General features: G+C 41.4%; 1 protein-coding gene across 8 annotated transcripts in view; it reads right to left on the reverse strand.

Annotated features, from left to right (window-relative positions):
* The window catches only part of CKAP5 (cytoskeleton associated protein 5), a 108258-nt gene that overhangs the window by 5732 nt on the left and 85291 nt on the right, over positions 1-17235 (reverse strand). For 4 of the 8 annotated variants that reach the window (XM_082747444.1, XM_082747446.1, XM_082747445.1 and 1 more), the window contains exons 30-39: positions 16835-17038; positions 16491-16626; positions 15853-16046; positions 14540-14712; positions 14281-14304; positions 13132-13305; positions 12779-12899; positions 1714-1893; positions 1081-1268; positions 476-551 (exon numbers count right to left, since the gene is read on the reverse strand). In XM_082747444.1, coding sequence (XP_082603570.1) covers positions 476-551; positions 1081-1268; positions 1714-1893; positions 12779-12899; positions 13132-13305; positions 14281-14304; positions 14540-14712; positions 15853-16046; positions 16491-16626; positions 16835-17038 — 1470 coding nt within the window. The remainder of the gene's footprint in view (positions 1-475; positions 552-1080; positions 1269-1713; positions 1894-12778; positions 12900-13131; positions 13306-14280; positions 14305-14539; positions 14713-15852; positions 16047-16490; positions 16627-16834; positions 17039-17235) is intronic. The other 4 variants (XM_082747448.1, XM_082747449.1, XM_082747451.1 and 1 more) reach the window with 1 other exon arrangement.

Raw genomic sequence — 17235 nt, forward strand, 5'->3', positions numbered from 1 at the left:
TTTGACAGAAATCACAAGTAGGCGGAGAGGCAGGCAGAGAGAGAAAGAGAGCAGGAAGCAGGCTCCCCGCTGAGCAGAGAGCCCGATGCGGGGCTTGATCCCAGAACTCTGGGATCATGACCTGAGCCGAAGGCAGAGGCTTTAACCCACTGAGCCACCCAGGCGCCCCTGCCCTGGTCAATTTTTTATGTTTTTCCTTTTTTGAAGATTTTGTTTGTTTGACAGATAGCGAGAGAGGGAACACAAGCAGGGTGAGGAGAGCGAGAGGGAGAAGCAGGCTCTCTGCTGAGCAGGGAGCCCGATGTGGGACTTGATCCCAGGATGCTGCGATGGGATCATGACCTGATCTGAAGGCAGACGCCCAATGACTGAGCCACCCAGGCGCCCCTGTCTCACTTTCAACTTCCCTTTCCCCAACACTTTAACAAAGTATTGCAGCTCTGAAATATAAGAGATCAAATTATTTCCACTTTACCTTCATAACAAGCTCTGAGAATTTGGGAGAACTGGCTGTTGCTAGCAGGCTGTCTTGGAGCAAAACAAGGAGGGCACTAAAAAAAAAAAAAATCCCAACATGCTAGCATTAATAGGTTTCAAACATTCATTCCTATTAAAATCAGTAACTGAAAGACCAAGTGGAAACTGTATCCATCTAATAAATTGAGATCTCGTCAATCAGGACTGTCTCTGATTATCTGGCATTCAGCTGTGAAGAAAATAAATGTCGACCCTTTAAGCTTCCTTAGTTACCACCTGATAAATGGTAAAGCCCCTCACTCTACTTTTCATTTTCACTGGTAGCTGAGAGAGAAATGTGCCTGAAATGTATATGAAAGAGGGACGTAACCAACAAACACTACAGTCCTATTCTAGAAAACTCACTCTGCTGGCTGGCTTCCTGAGTTGTTACTCATTTTAATGCTGTCTCAGGTTGGAATACTTTCGGTTCATGAGGAAGAGAAGAGTAATACATCAACATAACTAGGCAAACCTAAAGTTATAATTGGTCTAGTGACTGGCTTCCATGGGTAGACCAAAGAGAGGCTGTTCCAGGCTCTAGGGGTGAGATTATAGTTATACCTCAGGATGTTGGTCTGGTCTGACTTCTCCAGCACCTTCACCACCAAGAGGTTCACAGAGCGGATCACTTGCTGTCCTTCCTCTAGATCTTCAATTCGAGAGTCCAGCATTAAGGTGATGAGGCCGTGCATCAGGTCTTTCAGGACGCCGGTGGAGGCCTCCCGGGCGAGGCTCTCTATCTGAAACAGCTATCCAATCATACTTCCATTAGAGGTACAAAACCCAGTGTTATACAGCAAGGAAGACAAATATGGATGGCATGTTCTAGTAAACAATTTTACTGTATTAAAAAAATTCGAGTATGAGGGGAAAAAAAAAAATCACCAGACTCCCTCAAACCTCCAGAAATAGCCAAAATTAACCAGACTGCCTTCTTCTTTCATGTTACAGAAGTACTTTTAGGGTGAGCAATTATCTGTGAAATGCAGCCAGGGCCTACCATGCCTGATGAAGACACAGCAGGAAGCGGAATTCTAGGTAATACGTATCCCAACAATAAGGCCAACTAGTCAGTAGACCAAGTAAAACCCACAGGTGACACAGGACTCACTGGAACTATGCTGACTCATGCTCTAGAGCCTAGGCAGGATGAGACACTGAAGAGAAGCTCACATTCTACAGAGGCGGCCTTACCGAAATCATGTTGCCAATGATACAGCTATACAGCTTGATGATCTCATCTTTCTCCAATTTCTCATCTGCCATATGTGTGTTGTAGATGAGTCTTAGTTGCATGAACGTGGCTATCAGAAACTGATCAATATGGCCAGACATAGCTTCAGCTTTGTCTTCCTGTCTTAGGACCTCATCGATCTGGTAACAAAACCCCCAAGATATAGTCACCAAGCATTATACTTCTAAGTACCAGGAAAATGCTACAAGGATGTATCTGTAATATTTATTTGCAAAGCACGTATAATTATCTTAGCTTGAAAAAAATCCAGTCACTTTACATAGTCCTTAGGGATTCAAACATTCAACACACGTTTACTGAGCAAGATACTGTTAGAATTAGTCACAGATCCTTTTTGAAAAGGTTCACTATCTAGATCAGGGAATCTGTATGTTTAAATACCCATTATATCCCATTTGATCACCCAACAGTTCTGAGTAGTAGTAAGGTAAGTAAGATTTCCATTTATCAGATGAGTGAAGTGAGACTCAAGAAGATCGGACTATTTAGTCCAAATTCAAAACTCAGGTTTCCCACATCCTGATCTGGTGTTCTTTTTGGTTCAGGGCATTGGCTGTCACTAATGGTAAAATGTACTACTATGGGAAAACGTGTATTTCCTATCCACTACTGTGAAAAGATCTGCGTTATTTATGTAATCATAAAAATATGATTGTCCCCCGTGTAATAGGACAAGCATGCCAATCTTCAATGACCATCCTCTCATGCAGGGCTATCCTGTTACACAATTCCACGGAGCACCATTTACAAAGACTGCAGTGTGAACAGTGCCCCCTGGTGTTCTAGAAGTTCATGATCCTACTTTCATTTAGATTTATGCAGTTAGATATCCCATACACACAAACAATTTTATATAAACGAGGCTCTTTAACAATGCTGCTTCAACACAGACACCATACAGAAATACTCTTTTTTTTTTTTTTTCAGGGAGAAGCTTACTCTTTTCCCCAAGATAATTAACAGTAACGCCTGGTCAGCATCTTTCACATTCACAGAAGCATGACCATACATGCAGACATAAATGGGATCAAGGTTTAGGGTGCTGTTTATTCTACCAGAGGATTATAGTCCATACACAAATCTGCATCTGGCTTTTCTAGTTCAACAGAAAATTATGAAAATCCCCAAAGGCCACAAGAACAGCTCTAGTTTAAAAAAAAAAAAGCAAAGCTCTATTTTTAAAGGCTGCTTAACAGTCCACATATGCATGTAGCAAAATTTGCTTAATCATTCTCTTACTGATAAACATTCAGTATGTTTCCAGTTTGGTTATTTTGTTTCCTATAGATAATGTTACAATTAATACGTCTGTGTATATACAGTATCCTAACTTACTTGTGTTTTTATTTCTAACTTCTGAATCTAAAGAATACATTTTATTTATTTATTATTATTATTATTTTTAGATTTTATTTATTTATTTGACAGAGAGATCACAAGTAGGCAGAGAGGCAGGCAGAGAGAGACAGAGGAGGAATCAGGCTCCCTGCTGAGCAGAGCCCGATGCGGGACTCGATCCCAGGACCCTGAGATCATGACCTGAGCCGAAGGCAGCGGCTTAACCCACTGAGCCACCCAGGCGCCCTGAAGAATACATTTTAAATGGCATATAGATATTACTGTATTGTTTTCTTTAAAAAAGGCACTAACATTTAATTCACATTTCTACATTTAATATATGAGTACTGTTTTTCTAGAATTTTGATCAGCTGTGTGTTCTCTTTTTAGTTTTTGTCACTCTGATGGCAAAAAATGCTATCTTATTATTATGTTAATTTGCATTTTGTGCCAGAGGAGGGCCTGGACCTCTTTTCACGTGTTTACTGGCTTGCTGTTTGGAATCTTCTGTAATTGCCTTATTCACATCCTTTGGTAATTTTTCTGTTGGGTTCCTCATGTAGTTATTAATCCTTTATTAGTCATATGGGTTGCAAATAATATCCCACAAGATACCACTTATTTATTGACAGTATATGGTAAATTTCTCTAGATTAAAATCTTTAAATTTTTTATGATCAAATGTCTTGTTCTGTTCTGGGTTTCCTGACTTTTTTTTTTTTAAAGATTTTATTTATTTGACAGAGAGAGATCACAAGTAGGCAGAGAGGCAGGCAGAGAGAGAGAGGAGGAAGCAGGCTCCCCGCTGAGCAGAGCGCCCAATGCGGGACTGGATCCCAGGACCTTGACATCATGACCTGAGCCGAAGGCAGAGGCTTAACCCACTGAGCCACCCAGGCGCCCGGTTTCCTGACTTTTTAATGGTCTCCCCAAATCTCCTGGTTATTTAAAAAACCTTAGGGAAAGATCAATTGTTTAAAATTTCCACAGGGTTATATGTCTAACTTTTTTTTCAGTCTCTTCTTTATTTATGGTTGGCTCCCTCCTCATTCCTGACACTTACATTTTTGGTCTCTAATCAGGCTAGTAAGGAATTAATTTTGTTTCACAGGAAACAAATTTAGATTTATGATTTTAAAAATCCATCTCAAGAATTGTAGTTTATCTCCTACTTTTAAATTAAGTTCTTTTATTTTAGCCTTTCTTCAATAATAAATGCATTTCAGGTAATATATTTTTTTGAGTTAAGTAGTTTCAGTAGTTTTAGAGAGAACTGCTTTCCTATTCACTATTAAGAGTTTTGGGGTGGGGCGCCTGGATGGCTCAGTCTTGTTTCTGACTCTTCATTTTGGCTAAGGCCACGATCTCAGGATTGTGAGATGTAGCCCTGCGTTGGGCTCTCCGCTCAGCAGGGAGCCTGCTTGGGATTCTCTCCCTCTGCTCCCTACCCCCACTCTTACTCTTTCTCTCTCAAGAAATAAATAGAATTGTTAAAGAGTTTTTTTTTGATTGATGGGTCAGGAGGGTGTCTCATTCTTTTCTAAGTAGTCAATATTTCTTGTGACATTATTTATTAAAAAATTTGTTGGGTTACCAGTAAAGAATTTGCTAAGTGTATCTTTTACTATAGCAGGTGTTAAGATACAAAAAATATAGATATTTTAAGAGACTGTAAAATTCTCCCTACATATATATTAATTAAATCTAGCTTACTGTTAAAATAATTTTTTAAAAAAGATTTATTTATTTCAGAAAGAGAAATCACCCCAGTTGGGGGGGGGCAGAGGGAGAGGGACAGCAGACTACCACTGAGCTGGGAATCTGATGTGGGGCTCCATCCCAGTACCCTGAGATCATGACCTGAGCCAAAAATCCAGAGTCAGACACTTAACCAACTGATTGACCCAGGTGGCCCACTAATATATATATATATATATATATATATATATTTTTTTTTTTTTTTATTAAGGTTTGACTTTAATATGATACAACATACAAATCGTAAGAATACAACTTAATGAAATTCTATGCCTGTATATCTGTACATCTGCCTCTGATGATGAGCTATAGGACATCTGTAGGACACGAAAAGCTCTTTTCCTGCCCCTCCAAGCCCGTACCTTGCCTCCCACCAGAGGTTACTATTCTTTCTGGGTTTACTTTTTTAAAAACCACTATTCTGACCTCTAAACTGGCAAGAATTATTTAATTTCCATGTCTTTATATTTCATCTACTGCATCTGTCCCAACTGTCTTAATCTGTGACTTGTCTTATCTTTTCTTTTTTTTTTTTTTAGAGTAGACGTCATAGCCAACACAGGGCTTGAACTCACCACCCTTAGATTAAGAGTCCCATGTTCCACCGACAGCCAGCCAGGCACCCTGCTTGTCTCTTCATTTTGTTATAAAAAGGAGCATCTAGTGATAACCAAAGTTCTTAGAAATTTTAATGTAGTAAAAGGTTTTTCCTTTTATGTTTTGTGTGTAGTTTTTAATTTTTTTAAAAGATTTTATTCATTTGAAAGAGAGAGACACAACGAGAGGGATAACAGCACGGGGCTTGGCAAAGGGAGAAGCAGGCTTCCCACTGAGCAGGGAGCCTGATGCGGGGCTCAATCCCAGGACCCTAGGATCATGACCTGCGATAAAGGCAGATGCTTAATGACTGAGCCACCCAGGTGCACCCGTGTCTAGTTTAAAAAGAAATCCTCACATCATGTGAAGTAAAAAATGCACTCCTATTCACACCTACGTCTTTAATCTATCTGAAACATACTTTGGTGTAGGAAATAGCAATCTGTTGTTCCTACAGAAAATTAGTCCTAGCACCATTTACTGATTAATGTAGCTTTACCAAGTGATTTTTTAAGGTCTTTTCTGTGTTCGCTTTCCTATAGATGTGAGTCTATTTCTGGCCTCTTGGTTCCATCTCAATGGTTGATCTGCTTGTCCAGACCAATACTACCCTATTAATTACAGAGGCCCTGTAGTCACAGCTGATGCCTGGGGACATAAGCCATCTCCACTGTGTTCTCATCTTTAAAGTCTTAAAAAAACTGACTACTATTTGCAAGCCCGTTGATCTCCCATATAAATTTTAAAAGAATTTGTTTCATGACTACAGGAAAACTGTTGAGATTTTGATTAGAATGGCTCTGACTGTATAGGTTAATTTGAGGAGAACTGGCAATTGATAAACCCAAATCTTGTGAACATAGTATACTTTCATTTATTTGGAAATTCTCTAATGTCTTTCAATTTTCTTTGTAAAATACTTGATTTATTCCTATTTCAACATTTTTGTTACTGAGGGTTTTACTTTTATCTTAATTTTCTTATAACAGTAAAAATACATATAAAACTTACCATTTTAACCATTTTGAAGTATATATTGCAATAGCATTAAGTACCTTCACAGTGTTACGTAACCATCACTATTTCTAGAACTTTGTTGTCATCCTAAACTGATTCCATACCCATTAAATAATAAGTCCCCCTTCCCCTGCCTGCCTAGTCCTGTAACCTCTCTACTTTCTACCTCCATGGATCTGCCTCTTCTAGATACCTCATATATGTGGAATCATACAGTATTTGTCCGTTCGTGCCTGAGTTATCGTACGCAGCATGTTTCCAAGGTTCACCCATTTTACTGCATACATCAGAATTTAATTCATTTTTATGGCTGAATAATACTGCACTGTACCGAGACACCACATTTTGTTTATTCATCTGTTGTTTTCCACCTTTTGTCTGCTGTGAATGATGCTGCTATGAACACTGGGGCCCAACTATCTGTTTGGGTCCCCACTTTCTAGGAGTGAAATTGTTGGATCTTATTGTAATTCTATGTTTAACCGTGACAGGAAACGCCAGGCTGTTCTCCACAGCGGCTGCACTGTTTTATGTCCTCACCAGCAATGCACACAAGTCCCCGTTTCTCCACCTCCTTGTAACAACAGTTATTGTTTCCCATTTTCAGAAAAAAATCCTAATGGGTGTGAAGTAGTATCTCACTGTGGTTTTGATCTACATTTCCTTAATGACTAAGAATGGAAACAACTTTTCATGTGCTTACTGGCCACCTGTAGATCTTCTTTGGAGAAATGTTATCTTTTTACTCTTTTGATAGTGACCTTTAATGCATAAAACTTTTATATTTTGAGAAATTCAATTTAATTATTTTTTTCTTTTGTTGCCATTGCTTTTGGTGTCCTATGCAAGAATTCACTGCCAAATCCAGTATCATGAAGATCTTTCCATATGGTATTTTTTTTCTTTTTTTAGGTTATTATTAAAGGAGAGACATCATTTTATTCACCTGATGAAAGTAAGATTTCACAGCTTCACTGGAATGAGCAGCTTCATGCAATTCCATTTCAGTAATGATTTATTTCAGTCTACATACTTTCTGAGAATGTCACCATCTCTAAATAAGAAATAATCCTTGGGGCACCTGGGTGGCTCAGTCAGTTAAGCTTCCAACTCTTGATTTTGGCTCAGGTCATGATCTCAGGGTCATGGAACTGAGCTCTGTGTTGGGCTCCACACTCAGTGGGGAGTCTGCTTGAGAGTCTCTCTCTCTGCCCCTCCCCCTGCTTGCTCTCTCTCTCAAATGAATAAACTTAAAAACAAAAAACAATCCTTGTCATCTAGAACTACTTTGGTGCCTCCATAGTCTAGAAGAACTTTACCTCCAACTTTCATGCTAACTGGTTAAATCTCTCTACTCTTTTCTTTTTTTAAAAGATTTTATTTATTTATTTGACAGGGATCACAAGTAGGCAGAGAGGCAGGCAGAGAAAGAGGAAGGGAAGCAGGCTCCCCACTGAGCAGAGAGTCCCATGCAGGGCTCAATCCCAGGACCCTGGGATCATGACCTGAGTCGAAGGCAGAGGCTTTAACCCACTAAGCCACCCAGGTGCCCCTCTATTCTTTGCTTTAGAGCCTGATCCAATAGACTCCTGTTGCTTGTAATAGTTTTCCTTGAGATTTTTCTGGAAGCAAAATGCCCCCTGTGGTTGCAGTTTTGGCTGTACTTCTTTCAACTAAAATTCAGTCAAAGAAGAGAAGAAACATCTTAAACACCTGTGTGCCATGACTCATATTCTGCTCTCGAGCTGCTACTGACACAAGGAGACCCCCCCACAACACATTTTATTCCAAGAGTTTATAGCTTTAGCTATGACATTAATGTCTTTGATCCATTTTGAGTTAGTTTTTGTATATAGCGTTAAGAGTCTAACTTCACTCTTTTGCGTGTGGATATCCATTTTCCCAGCATCATTTGTTGAGAAGACTGTCCTTTCCCCACTGAATGGTGTTGTCACCCTTGTCATCCAGACCATTAATTTGGTTTCTGCAGTTACCATCCTCTCCCTTCAGACCATCTACTCAATTTTAAAATTCTAAAACCATGTTTTTTTGCCCAAATCTTTCTATGTAATAATAAATCCTCTTTAAGAACTCTTCCCACGCCCTGCTCCCCTCCGCTGCGGTCATCTTGTCCCCTCCAGCAGTTTCACGGTGTTAGGAGATTCCCATTCTGATTATTTTGTCTTATTCTTCTTTCCAGTTACTGCGTTTCTTATGATATGGTTCATTATTATTCTTTATCTAGGCAGGATTCACTCTTGGGTCTGCCTTTTGGAAGTACTCAATTGTGGCAGTCTGAAATGGGAGACAGAGCAATTTCTGCTCTTCTAAATTAGTGATATGCCAGCTGGCAACCTATCAGTCACGTGACCCAACACCAAGGGCAAGCACTTCTGCTCTTCTGTCTCTGAGGTACAAAAGCTAGAGACTTCCCAGTCTCAGACAGTGAATTCAGCCTTTTTGTTCAGCAACCTGTAGTTCCCTGGGGGCCAGGGAGAACACCAGGTCCTTCTATTAACACTCATACAAACCACCGTTGTCCTTTCTTTAGGGGATCTGCTGGTCTCTCTGGATGAAGAGAGACCTCTTTCCAGGATTTTGGGTGTTGCGATCTTCCTCCCTGGCTCTGCACTACTGAACTTCAGGTTTTCCTGAAGGTGTCTATGCGGTAAAGTCTTCACTTGTAGTAGACGGAGCCTGACACTTGTACTGACTTCAGATGCCACCTACCAGACCCGTCAGCTCCTCTGATCAGAAATGGCAGATGGGTTTGGATTGAAGTTGATCAGAGAAGGCAACAGGAATGCAAGTATTCAAGTCACTATTTCCTAGAATCCCCTCCAATGTCGAAATTGTTAATAGGAGACTATTTGTCAAACAAAAGCAAAAATGTTGCACTGAGATTCCCAAATTCTTTCATTTATAACCATCTGTCTTGATGGGAGATATCCAACAGGCTGCTCAAGCTTAACACAGCAAAGACATAGCTCTTAACATCCAACTTCTCCAGACTGTTCTTCCTCCAGCTTCTCTCATCTCAGCACCACCATCCCTTCACCCAGGTGCTCAAGCCAAAGATCAAGGGGTTCCTCTTGATTCTTTTCCTACCTTACTTTTCACATCTCAACTGTCTCCAAGTCTTATGGATGCTACCTATCGAAGATGACCTGGAACCACCTGCTTTTCCTCCTCCCCACTGTGATAATCTTGGTGCAGGCGATACTATCTTTCATATGAATTTCAGTCAGAGCTTCTTAATAGATATGGTCTTGTGAGAATGGCCAGAGAGACACTTTCCCCAGTAAAAATTAAGTTCAAACATTATAGAAATGTTGGATGTACTGTAAAAGAACTTCTAAAACCCCGAATCAGCTGAGGGTAAGTTGTCAGTCTGGTGCTCCACGCCCATCTCACACTTCACTGTGGATTTCTTTGTCACAAGGACATCCTCCTACATACTCAGGAGGCAACACTGAAAATCAGGAAATTAGTATTAGCGCGATCACACCTAGTCCTCCAGCCCTGTTCCACTCTCTCCAATTGTCCTGATCACGTTCTTCATAGCTAAAGGCCAGTCTAGAATCTAGACCAATCCTCAGTCTTTCCTTGACCTTCTTGACCTTGACATTTGTAACCTTCTTGACCTTGACATCCCTCAGTTTGCATTTGTTTGAGGTTTCTTCAAGCTTAGATGATATTAGGAATGTCAGCAAAGTGACGCTGAATTCTCACCGGCTCCTACAAGGTGATACAAGATTTCATCTTGTCCTATTACTGATGTTCACTGTGACACTTCAAGCTGCTGTCTAAGCTTCTGTACTGTCAAATTACTCCAAGTATTTTGTATTTCTTGGTTACTTTTTGTATCTCAGTCCTCTATATTTTGTGGGGAGGTACTATGAAACTAAATATCTCATTTCTCTTTATATTTTTAATTTACAAGTGCCTGAACTTGGGGTTTCCTATTTTGTTAAATTTTATTCAATTCATTGGGTTATACCTCATTACTACCATTATTGATTTTTTTTTTTAATTAATTAATTTATTTATTTGACAGAGAGAAATCACAAGTAGGCAGAGAGGCAGGCAGAGAGAGAGAGAGAGGAGGAAGCAGGCTCCCCGCTGAGCAGAGAGCCCGATGCGGGACTCGATCCCAGGACCCTGAGATCATGACCTGAGCCGAAGGCAGCGGCTTAACCACTGAGCCACCCAGGCGCCCCCCATTATTGATTTTGATGCTAAACCTATCCTCTGTGCAAACAGAAGGAGTCTGTTTCAGATGGCCACTGGGTCCTTCTGATATGTCTCTATCATTCTTTGAACCTCTCCTCACTGTCAGGTACAATATAATATTCCAGGATTATTTTGTACATTTCTTTTTCTTTCTTTCTTTCTTTCTTTTTTTTTTTTTAATATTTTATTTATTTGACACAGAGAGAGAGATTACAAGTAGACAGAGAGGCAGGCAGGGTTCGGCGGGGGGAACAGGCTTCTAATGCAGAATCCCAGGACCATGAGATCATGACCTGAGCTGAAGGCAGAGGCTTAACCCACTGAGCCACCCAGGCGCCCTCTTGTACTTTTTCTAATTCAGCCCTAGAATCTACCTCTTCTTCAAGGAGCCCTCATTCCCTTTTAGTGGAAGATGGTATTTAGAAGCTAAGATTTAATGTGCCCGGCTAGCTCAGTCGGTAGAGCATGAGACTCTTAGAAGCCGAGATTTGGGGGTGCTTGTTGCTGTTGGGGTACTGCTGTTCTCAGGTCCTCTCAATGAAAAGAACTAGGAAATATATGCATATTATATTCATACATGTATATTTGTAACATACATTTATACCACATATATACATACATTTATATTGCTATTTCTACATCTCTGTATTGAAAATCATGAGTTCATACTGACACATCTAATCTAATTCTGGTCCAATAATAGAGTTTATTCTATTTTGCTTTCCTTTCATATTTGTAGCACTCTTTTCTGAAAGTAAGAAACATGGCTTCAGGGGTGCCTGGGTGACTCAGTGTGTTAAAGGTCTACCTTTGGCCCAAGTCATGATCCGGGGAGCCTGCAATCGATCCCTGAGTTGGGTTCCCTGCTTGGTGGTGAGTCTGCTTCTCGCTATCCCTCTGTCTCTGCCCCTGCTTATGTTTCTCTCTCTCTCTCAAATAAATAAATAAAATCTTAAAAACAAACAAACCAACTAACCCAAAAACAGAAAAAAAGAAACGTGGCTTCTATTTTCCTTATGTATCTTTGACCAATCCCCTTCCCATCTCTGCCCCCAGTCCTTCCCCACGTAGATGCCTACTTCTGGTTCAGCTCTGGATTCCCCATTCTGAGCTGCCTGCAAGCTGCCCCACCCCCTCCACCCCACGTGGCTATCCTTCTCCCCTTGCAGGGGATCCTACCATCACACCAGAGTGGCTGCCTGCACAACATGCTTTTCATTCTGCTTGGGCTCTGACTCCTGACTCTGCATCACGCCCCCCCCCCCCCCCCCAATGACACCATCCTCACAACATTGGGGCTCTGAGAACCTTGCAATGGGCTGTGATGGTTCCCCACGCCCACCACCTTGCCACAAGGTGGATGCCTACCTTACTCCACCAACTTACTGGTTTGGGGACTAGATTCTTAGGGAAGGGAAGCAGAAGAGAATGATTTGTAAAACAAAACAAAACATGTAGCTTCTTTGCTCAAAATTCTCTAATGGTTTTCCAACACACTTAAAATCCAAACCACCTACCCTCGGGCTTTAAAGGCCTACATGACATGATCTCTGTCTAACTCTTAAATCTCCTTTTGTACCATTCTCCCCCTTGCCCACTCTGCTCTGGGCACGTGGGCCTTGAATCTTCAAGCTCACTCCTACCTGACAGCCTTTTTACTAGCTGGTCCCTCTGCCTGCATCCCTGACCACCAACAGAATAACTACTCGGCTCCTCTCTCTGATCACCCCATTTGAGTTCTATTTATACATTAGTTGCTCTGATCTGATATTTTGTTTACCTGTTCTTCTCTATCTGCTAAAACCTAAGTAAGTTCCATGAGATTTGATCCCTACTGACTCAGTGCTGTATCTCTAGCCTCTGGTGAATGAATGCAAGTGTAAAAAGCAAGGATCTATGAAAGCCACCTCCTGGGAGGCAAGTGATGACACTGAGTGGTCCCTGTGCACTTTCTCATCAGTGCAGTGCTGAACCTGCCTCCTTTAACTCTGACCCGTACGCAGCTACCACTTGTACAGCCTCAGCCACTGCGATTACTGTCCTGGGTCATACCCCCATTACCTGTGTCAGAGCTTGGATGCTCGTGTTGATATCACCACTGGCTACTTGGGAGATAATAAAATTGATTGTGGATGCTGTATTGCTGTGCATGTCATCAAAGTGTGGAGAAACAGCCCGGATTCTAGAGAGCAGAGCAAAGGGGAAAAAAAAAAAAATCAATCTTTGGTACAAGACATCCCAAGTGAGCTGGAATTATGCAGTTCTCCACTAGCTCCAGGTCTGAGTCAAGAACTGTCTGTCACCAGTCATACATAATCAGTTCTAAAAAGTTCTGGCTGCACAGAAAACTCCTTCCACGTATGCACCCTCATGATTGTGCAATGCTGACACTTAACTGAAAGAGATGAACTTACTTGGGTTCAGGAATAAGGACCGGTTCAAAAATGTCATCCAGTTTGTGCTGAACAAGCTCTGGCATTTCACATCGGACTGTACCATTGTCATTCTCAATCTCGTCTAGATCCAGCTGGAATTCTCGGCGCACCATCTGGGCTGCCTCAGGATGCCCACTCATGCTTCGGGCTTGGCTAAGGGAAGCAAAAGAAGGCTCCTGAACTAAAGAGACTTCTGAACCAAAGAACAAGAGTCACACTGCCAGCTGCCCCAAAGCTTCAAGACAGATGTTCAACTTCTGGTTTCAGCCCCCCTGAATGATTTAAGTCCTCGAGCCTAAGCAGGTCCCTTCAATGGGGAACAACTCCGGTTCCTGAATACTCTCAGAGTAGATCATTTTAAGGTAATAAATTTATAGTATCGTATTTACAATATTTATGATTGTATTTATACTACCTTCCAGATTGTTAAGTGTTCTCTCTAGTTCATCAATGCCAACAAACCTTGTACTGATATTCCAAATGGGGCAGAAAACAATGTAATATACTGACTCAAAGCTCTCTACTTGGACACAAATTTAAGAAAAACTTACTCTGACTGATTCTTTTCTGCCAAATTAACCAGTGTTTTAGGTTTTTCTAATCATAAGCATTCTTCCAAACACTAGTTTGGTACATTTTAGATGTTGAGGGTCAGTCACCTCTTTTTAGGAATAGAAACACTCAGTCTTGACAGGTCAGGGCCAGCATTACATCTAAACAATAAATATTTAAAGTTTCCAAATTTAAACTGGTTAATATTAGATATTGGACATAGCTCAAAATAGAGCTGTCTTGCTCAGAAGGTAGTATTTCGAGTCCCTATACCAATTCTGGGTTGCATGCATTTTACTTATTAGCTTTATCTGAAGACTAGGAACCTGAGCATGGCCAGGTATCACACAAGGACAAAGGTGAACCAGTAATTTCACTACATGACATTGAGTTGCCCCCTCTGCTAGCCAGTGGACTTCTGGGGAAGGCTTGGTTCATGGGATACTGATGGATACCCTCTAACCTGTTTAGAGTTATAAACTCTAAACCAATCACCCTCCAGAGGGGATGAATCCAAGTCAGAAGTTAGAAAGATATAAGAGCCCTGCTAATGAGAAATTAGCAGGCAGTACTTACATCCTATAAGTGCGATACATAATTCTGTCCACGGAAAAGCAGTGAAAGAAGGCACAAGACTATTTAGAAGTGGTTTTGAGACAAAGACAAAGACAATGAAGACTGAAGGATTAAACATTTGGCTACAAGACATTTCTCCAGACACTCTGGCATGCATGGTAATGGCTACAGGAACTCAAGATTATGTTACAGGATAAGCATTAAGCACACGAGGTAAAGGCCACTGGATGTTCTCAGACCACTGTCTCCATCTACATACTTGAGTTTGGAGGACATGTCCTCGGCTGGTCCCTTGCGCAGCATGTTGGCGTTGGAGTTTACGCTTTGTGTGCGCGGAGGTTTCTCCTCCATCTGTTTCACTGGGGCAGCCGAAGGCCTCTTTGCTGACCGCTTAATCCTCTCCTCGAGCATGCTCATATCCTTTTCAGAGAGCTGTAAAATGAAGCCAAATTACACTTACTAGAACGCCCCTCTACCACAATAGGAGGAGAATTAAAAACCTAACTGGAAAGCCCAGAGTCAATATCCATTCATATACTGAAGCAAGCAGAACCTACTATGTTGGGATATGTTTATTTTCAAAACACTAGCTACATTTAAAATAAACTATTGTTAAAACCTTATAGTTAGAGAAACTATGAAAGAAGGCAAGGATACGGGGCGCCTGGGTGGCTCAGTGGGTTAAAGCCTCTGCCTTCGGCTCAGGTCATGATCCCAGGGTCCTGGGATCGAGCCCCACATCGGGCTCTCTGCTCAGCGGGGAGCCTGCTTCCTCCTCTCTCTCTCTGCTTGCCTCTCTGCCTACTTGTGATCTCTGTCAAATAAATAAATAAAATCTAAAAAAAAAAAAAAAAGCAAGGATACGAAAGGAAAAACTATTAGTAACTACAAATGAAAAGGTCAAAGATTAAATGACGCTTCCTCATGTTTGCTCTGTCAGCACTAACTACGTGAGCGAAAGGAAAGAAGCTTCCCTGATGATCATCTGTAAAATTCCCATCTGCTTTATCTCCTTCACTGACCTGTAGGGAGGATGTAAACAGACTAATAATACAGGTAAAGATGTGTAAAAACCGTGTAAGTATATGTAATACTCGGAGGTCACTGGAGGGAAGGCCGGCCTGAGGTGCAACCACAAGTGACCCGGTCAAAGTCAGCAACCAGAAGCAGCACCTGATGGATCTGCAGAGTCTGGCTCATGGCTCTTGTCATCTGACAGATACCAGAATCTACATTATACATGTGAGTACCTATTCACTAAAAACTAAACGTGCTGAAAATTATAGAGCAGATTTCTAGGCAGAATCTAAATCTCAGACTAGCTCAGGATATGATTCAAAAACAGTTCTTGTTTCTAAAGCAAATGGTATGAATAGAAGGTACAGAGAAGAAAATGTGGTTTCCAGTAAGACAGAGCATAAATGTCCTACAACGATCAGACACCCTCAGGGGTTCATCTGAACTCTAGGACACACAGATGGGTTGGGTTTATAATACAAAGTGGTAAAAACTGAGCTAGAGTTGCAATGGTATGCAAGTCACAACACGCTGAAATGTTCAGAAGTCACTCACAGTTCCAATAAGCTTGAACACCTGATCCCCGTGCACGTTGTACACGGTGACGATGGTATTGAGGGCAGCATTGCGCACAGCGTTGTCACGGTCTCCTATGTGAATCGCGATCTCCTTTAAGGCTTTCCCTGGGGTTGGCTGGCAAACGTTCATGCCATAGGACTCGACCAGACACCCCAGTTCTTCCAGGCACTCTGATGGGGGAGAAAGGTTAGATTAATGAGACCCAAGACACATTCGGCTTAGAGACCTATCTTTACTAGATACATTTTGCTGGGCGTACAAGAAGAGCTACGATCTTATTCTGGCTCTGCCTAGCACTTTTCCTCGTTTACTGCCTTCTGATAAGACATACAACCAAATAATACTGTTCCAGCAAGTGCTCCTGGAAGAAAGGGATGCCTGTGAGTCAGATGGCTCCTGTGCACTTGATTTTGTCACCAGGGTGGTACTGAGTGGTGCCTGTATCACCAAATACTGGCTCCACCAGTGTGCAACTCATCACTCTCACAGTCCAATTGGAAGGCTGGAATCAACCATGCAGACAGTGAAGAAATGTCCTTGGTTCATCTACAAACTATTTCTTTTAGAGGTCACTGCTGCACAGACTCATGCCTCAGTTTAAATTGTTGCTTCACCTGCTCTTTGCTTAGAGTTTTTAGATTTGGTTCCTTCCATGATGAAGGGGAACATCTTGCTGGCTGGGTAGACAAGGCACATCCGGTTCAGGATGGCACGGACATCTTTGCGAATGACATCCTTTGGTTCTCCAACCTAGTCGACAAGAAAATAACGATTGAGGCAGTTCCTGAGTGACAAAGTGTCGTCCTATGCTTCCCACATCTTGGGAGAACAGGGGCATGGGAATGAGCAGGGGCAGGTATCATCACAGAATAGATGGAAAAGGAAGAGGGAATAAAGGATGGGAGTGGAGGTCAGCTGGGAAGTTGGGCAGTCTTCCAGAGTGAGAATGACACATTACCTTGAGGATGAGATAGGGGATGAAGGAAGATGCTTCATTCTCAGTAAGATGATACTCCTCCTCACTTAGCAGGGTGAAGAGCAATTTTAAATATTCTAGGGCTTTCATCAGGACGCTTGTATTGGTGTCAAAAAACCGCAGGGTAAGCCACTTTAAGATAAGATCCAGGCAACCAATAACACCCTCCTTTTCACTCTCCAAGTGCTTAAAACAAAAGACAAATAAGACCGTATAAAAATTTAAGTTCTAGATTTTACTGGAGTCCAAGAAAAAGAGTAGATTTTTAAGATTCTATTTAAGACCTAAAATTACGACAGTCATTTATTCTATCAAATAATACAACAGCTCTAAAGCCAAAGAATATGGTATATTCTAGTTCCTTCTCAAGTCACATTAACTTC

Source organism: Mustela nivalis, assembly GCF_964662115.1.
Source record: "Mustela nivalis genome assembly, chromosome: 9".
Taxonomy (NCBI): domain Eukaryota; kingdom Metazoa; phylum Chordata; class Mammalia; order Carnivora; family Mustelidae; genus Mustela; species Mustela nivalis.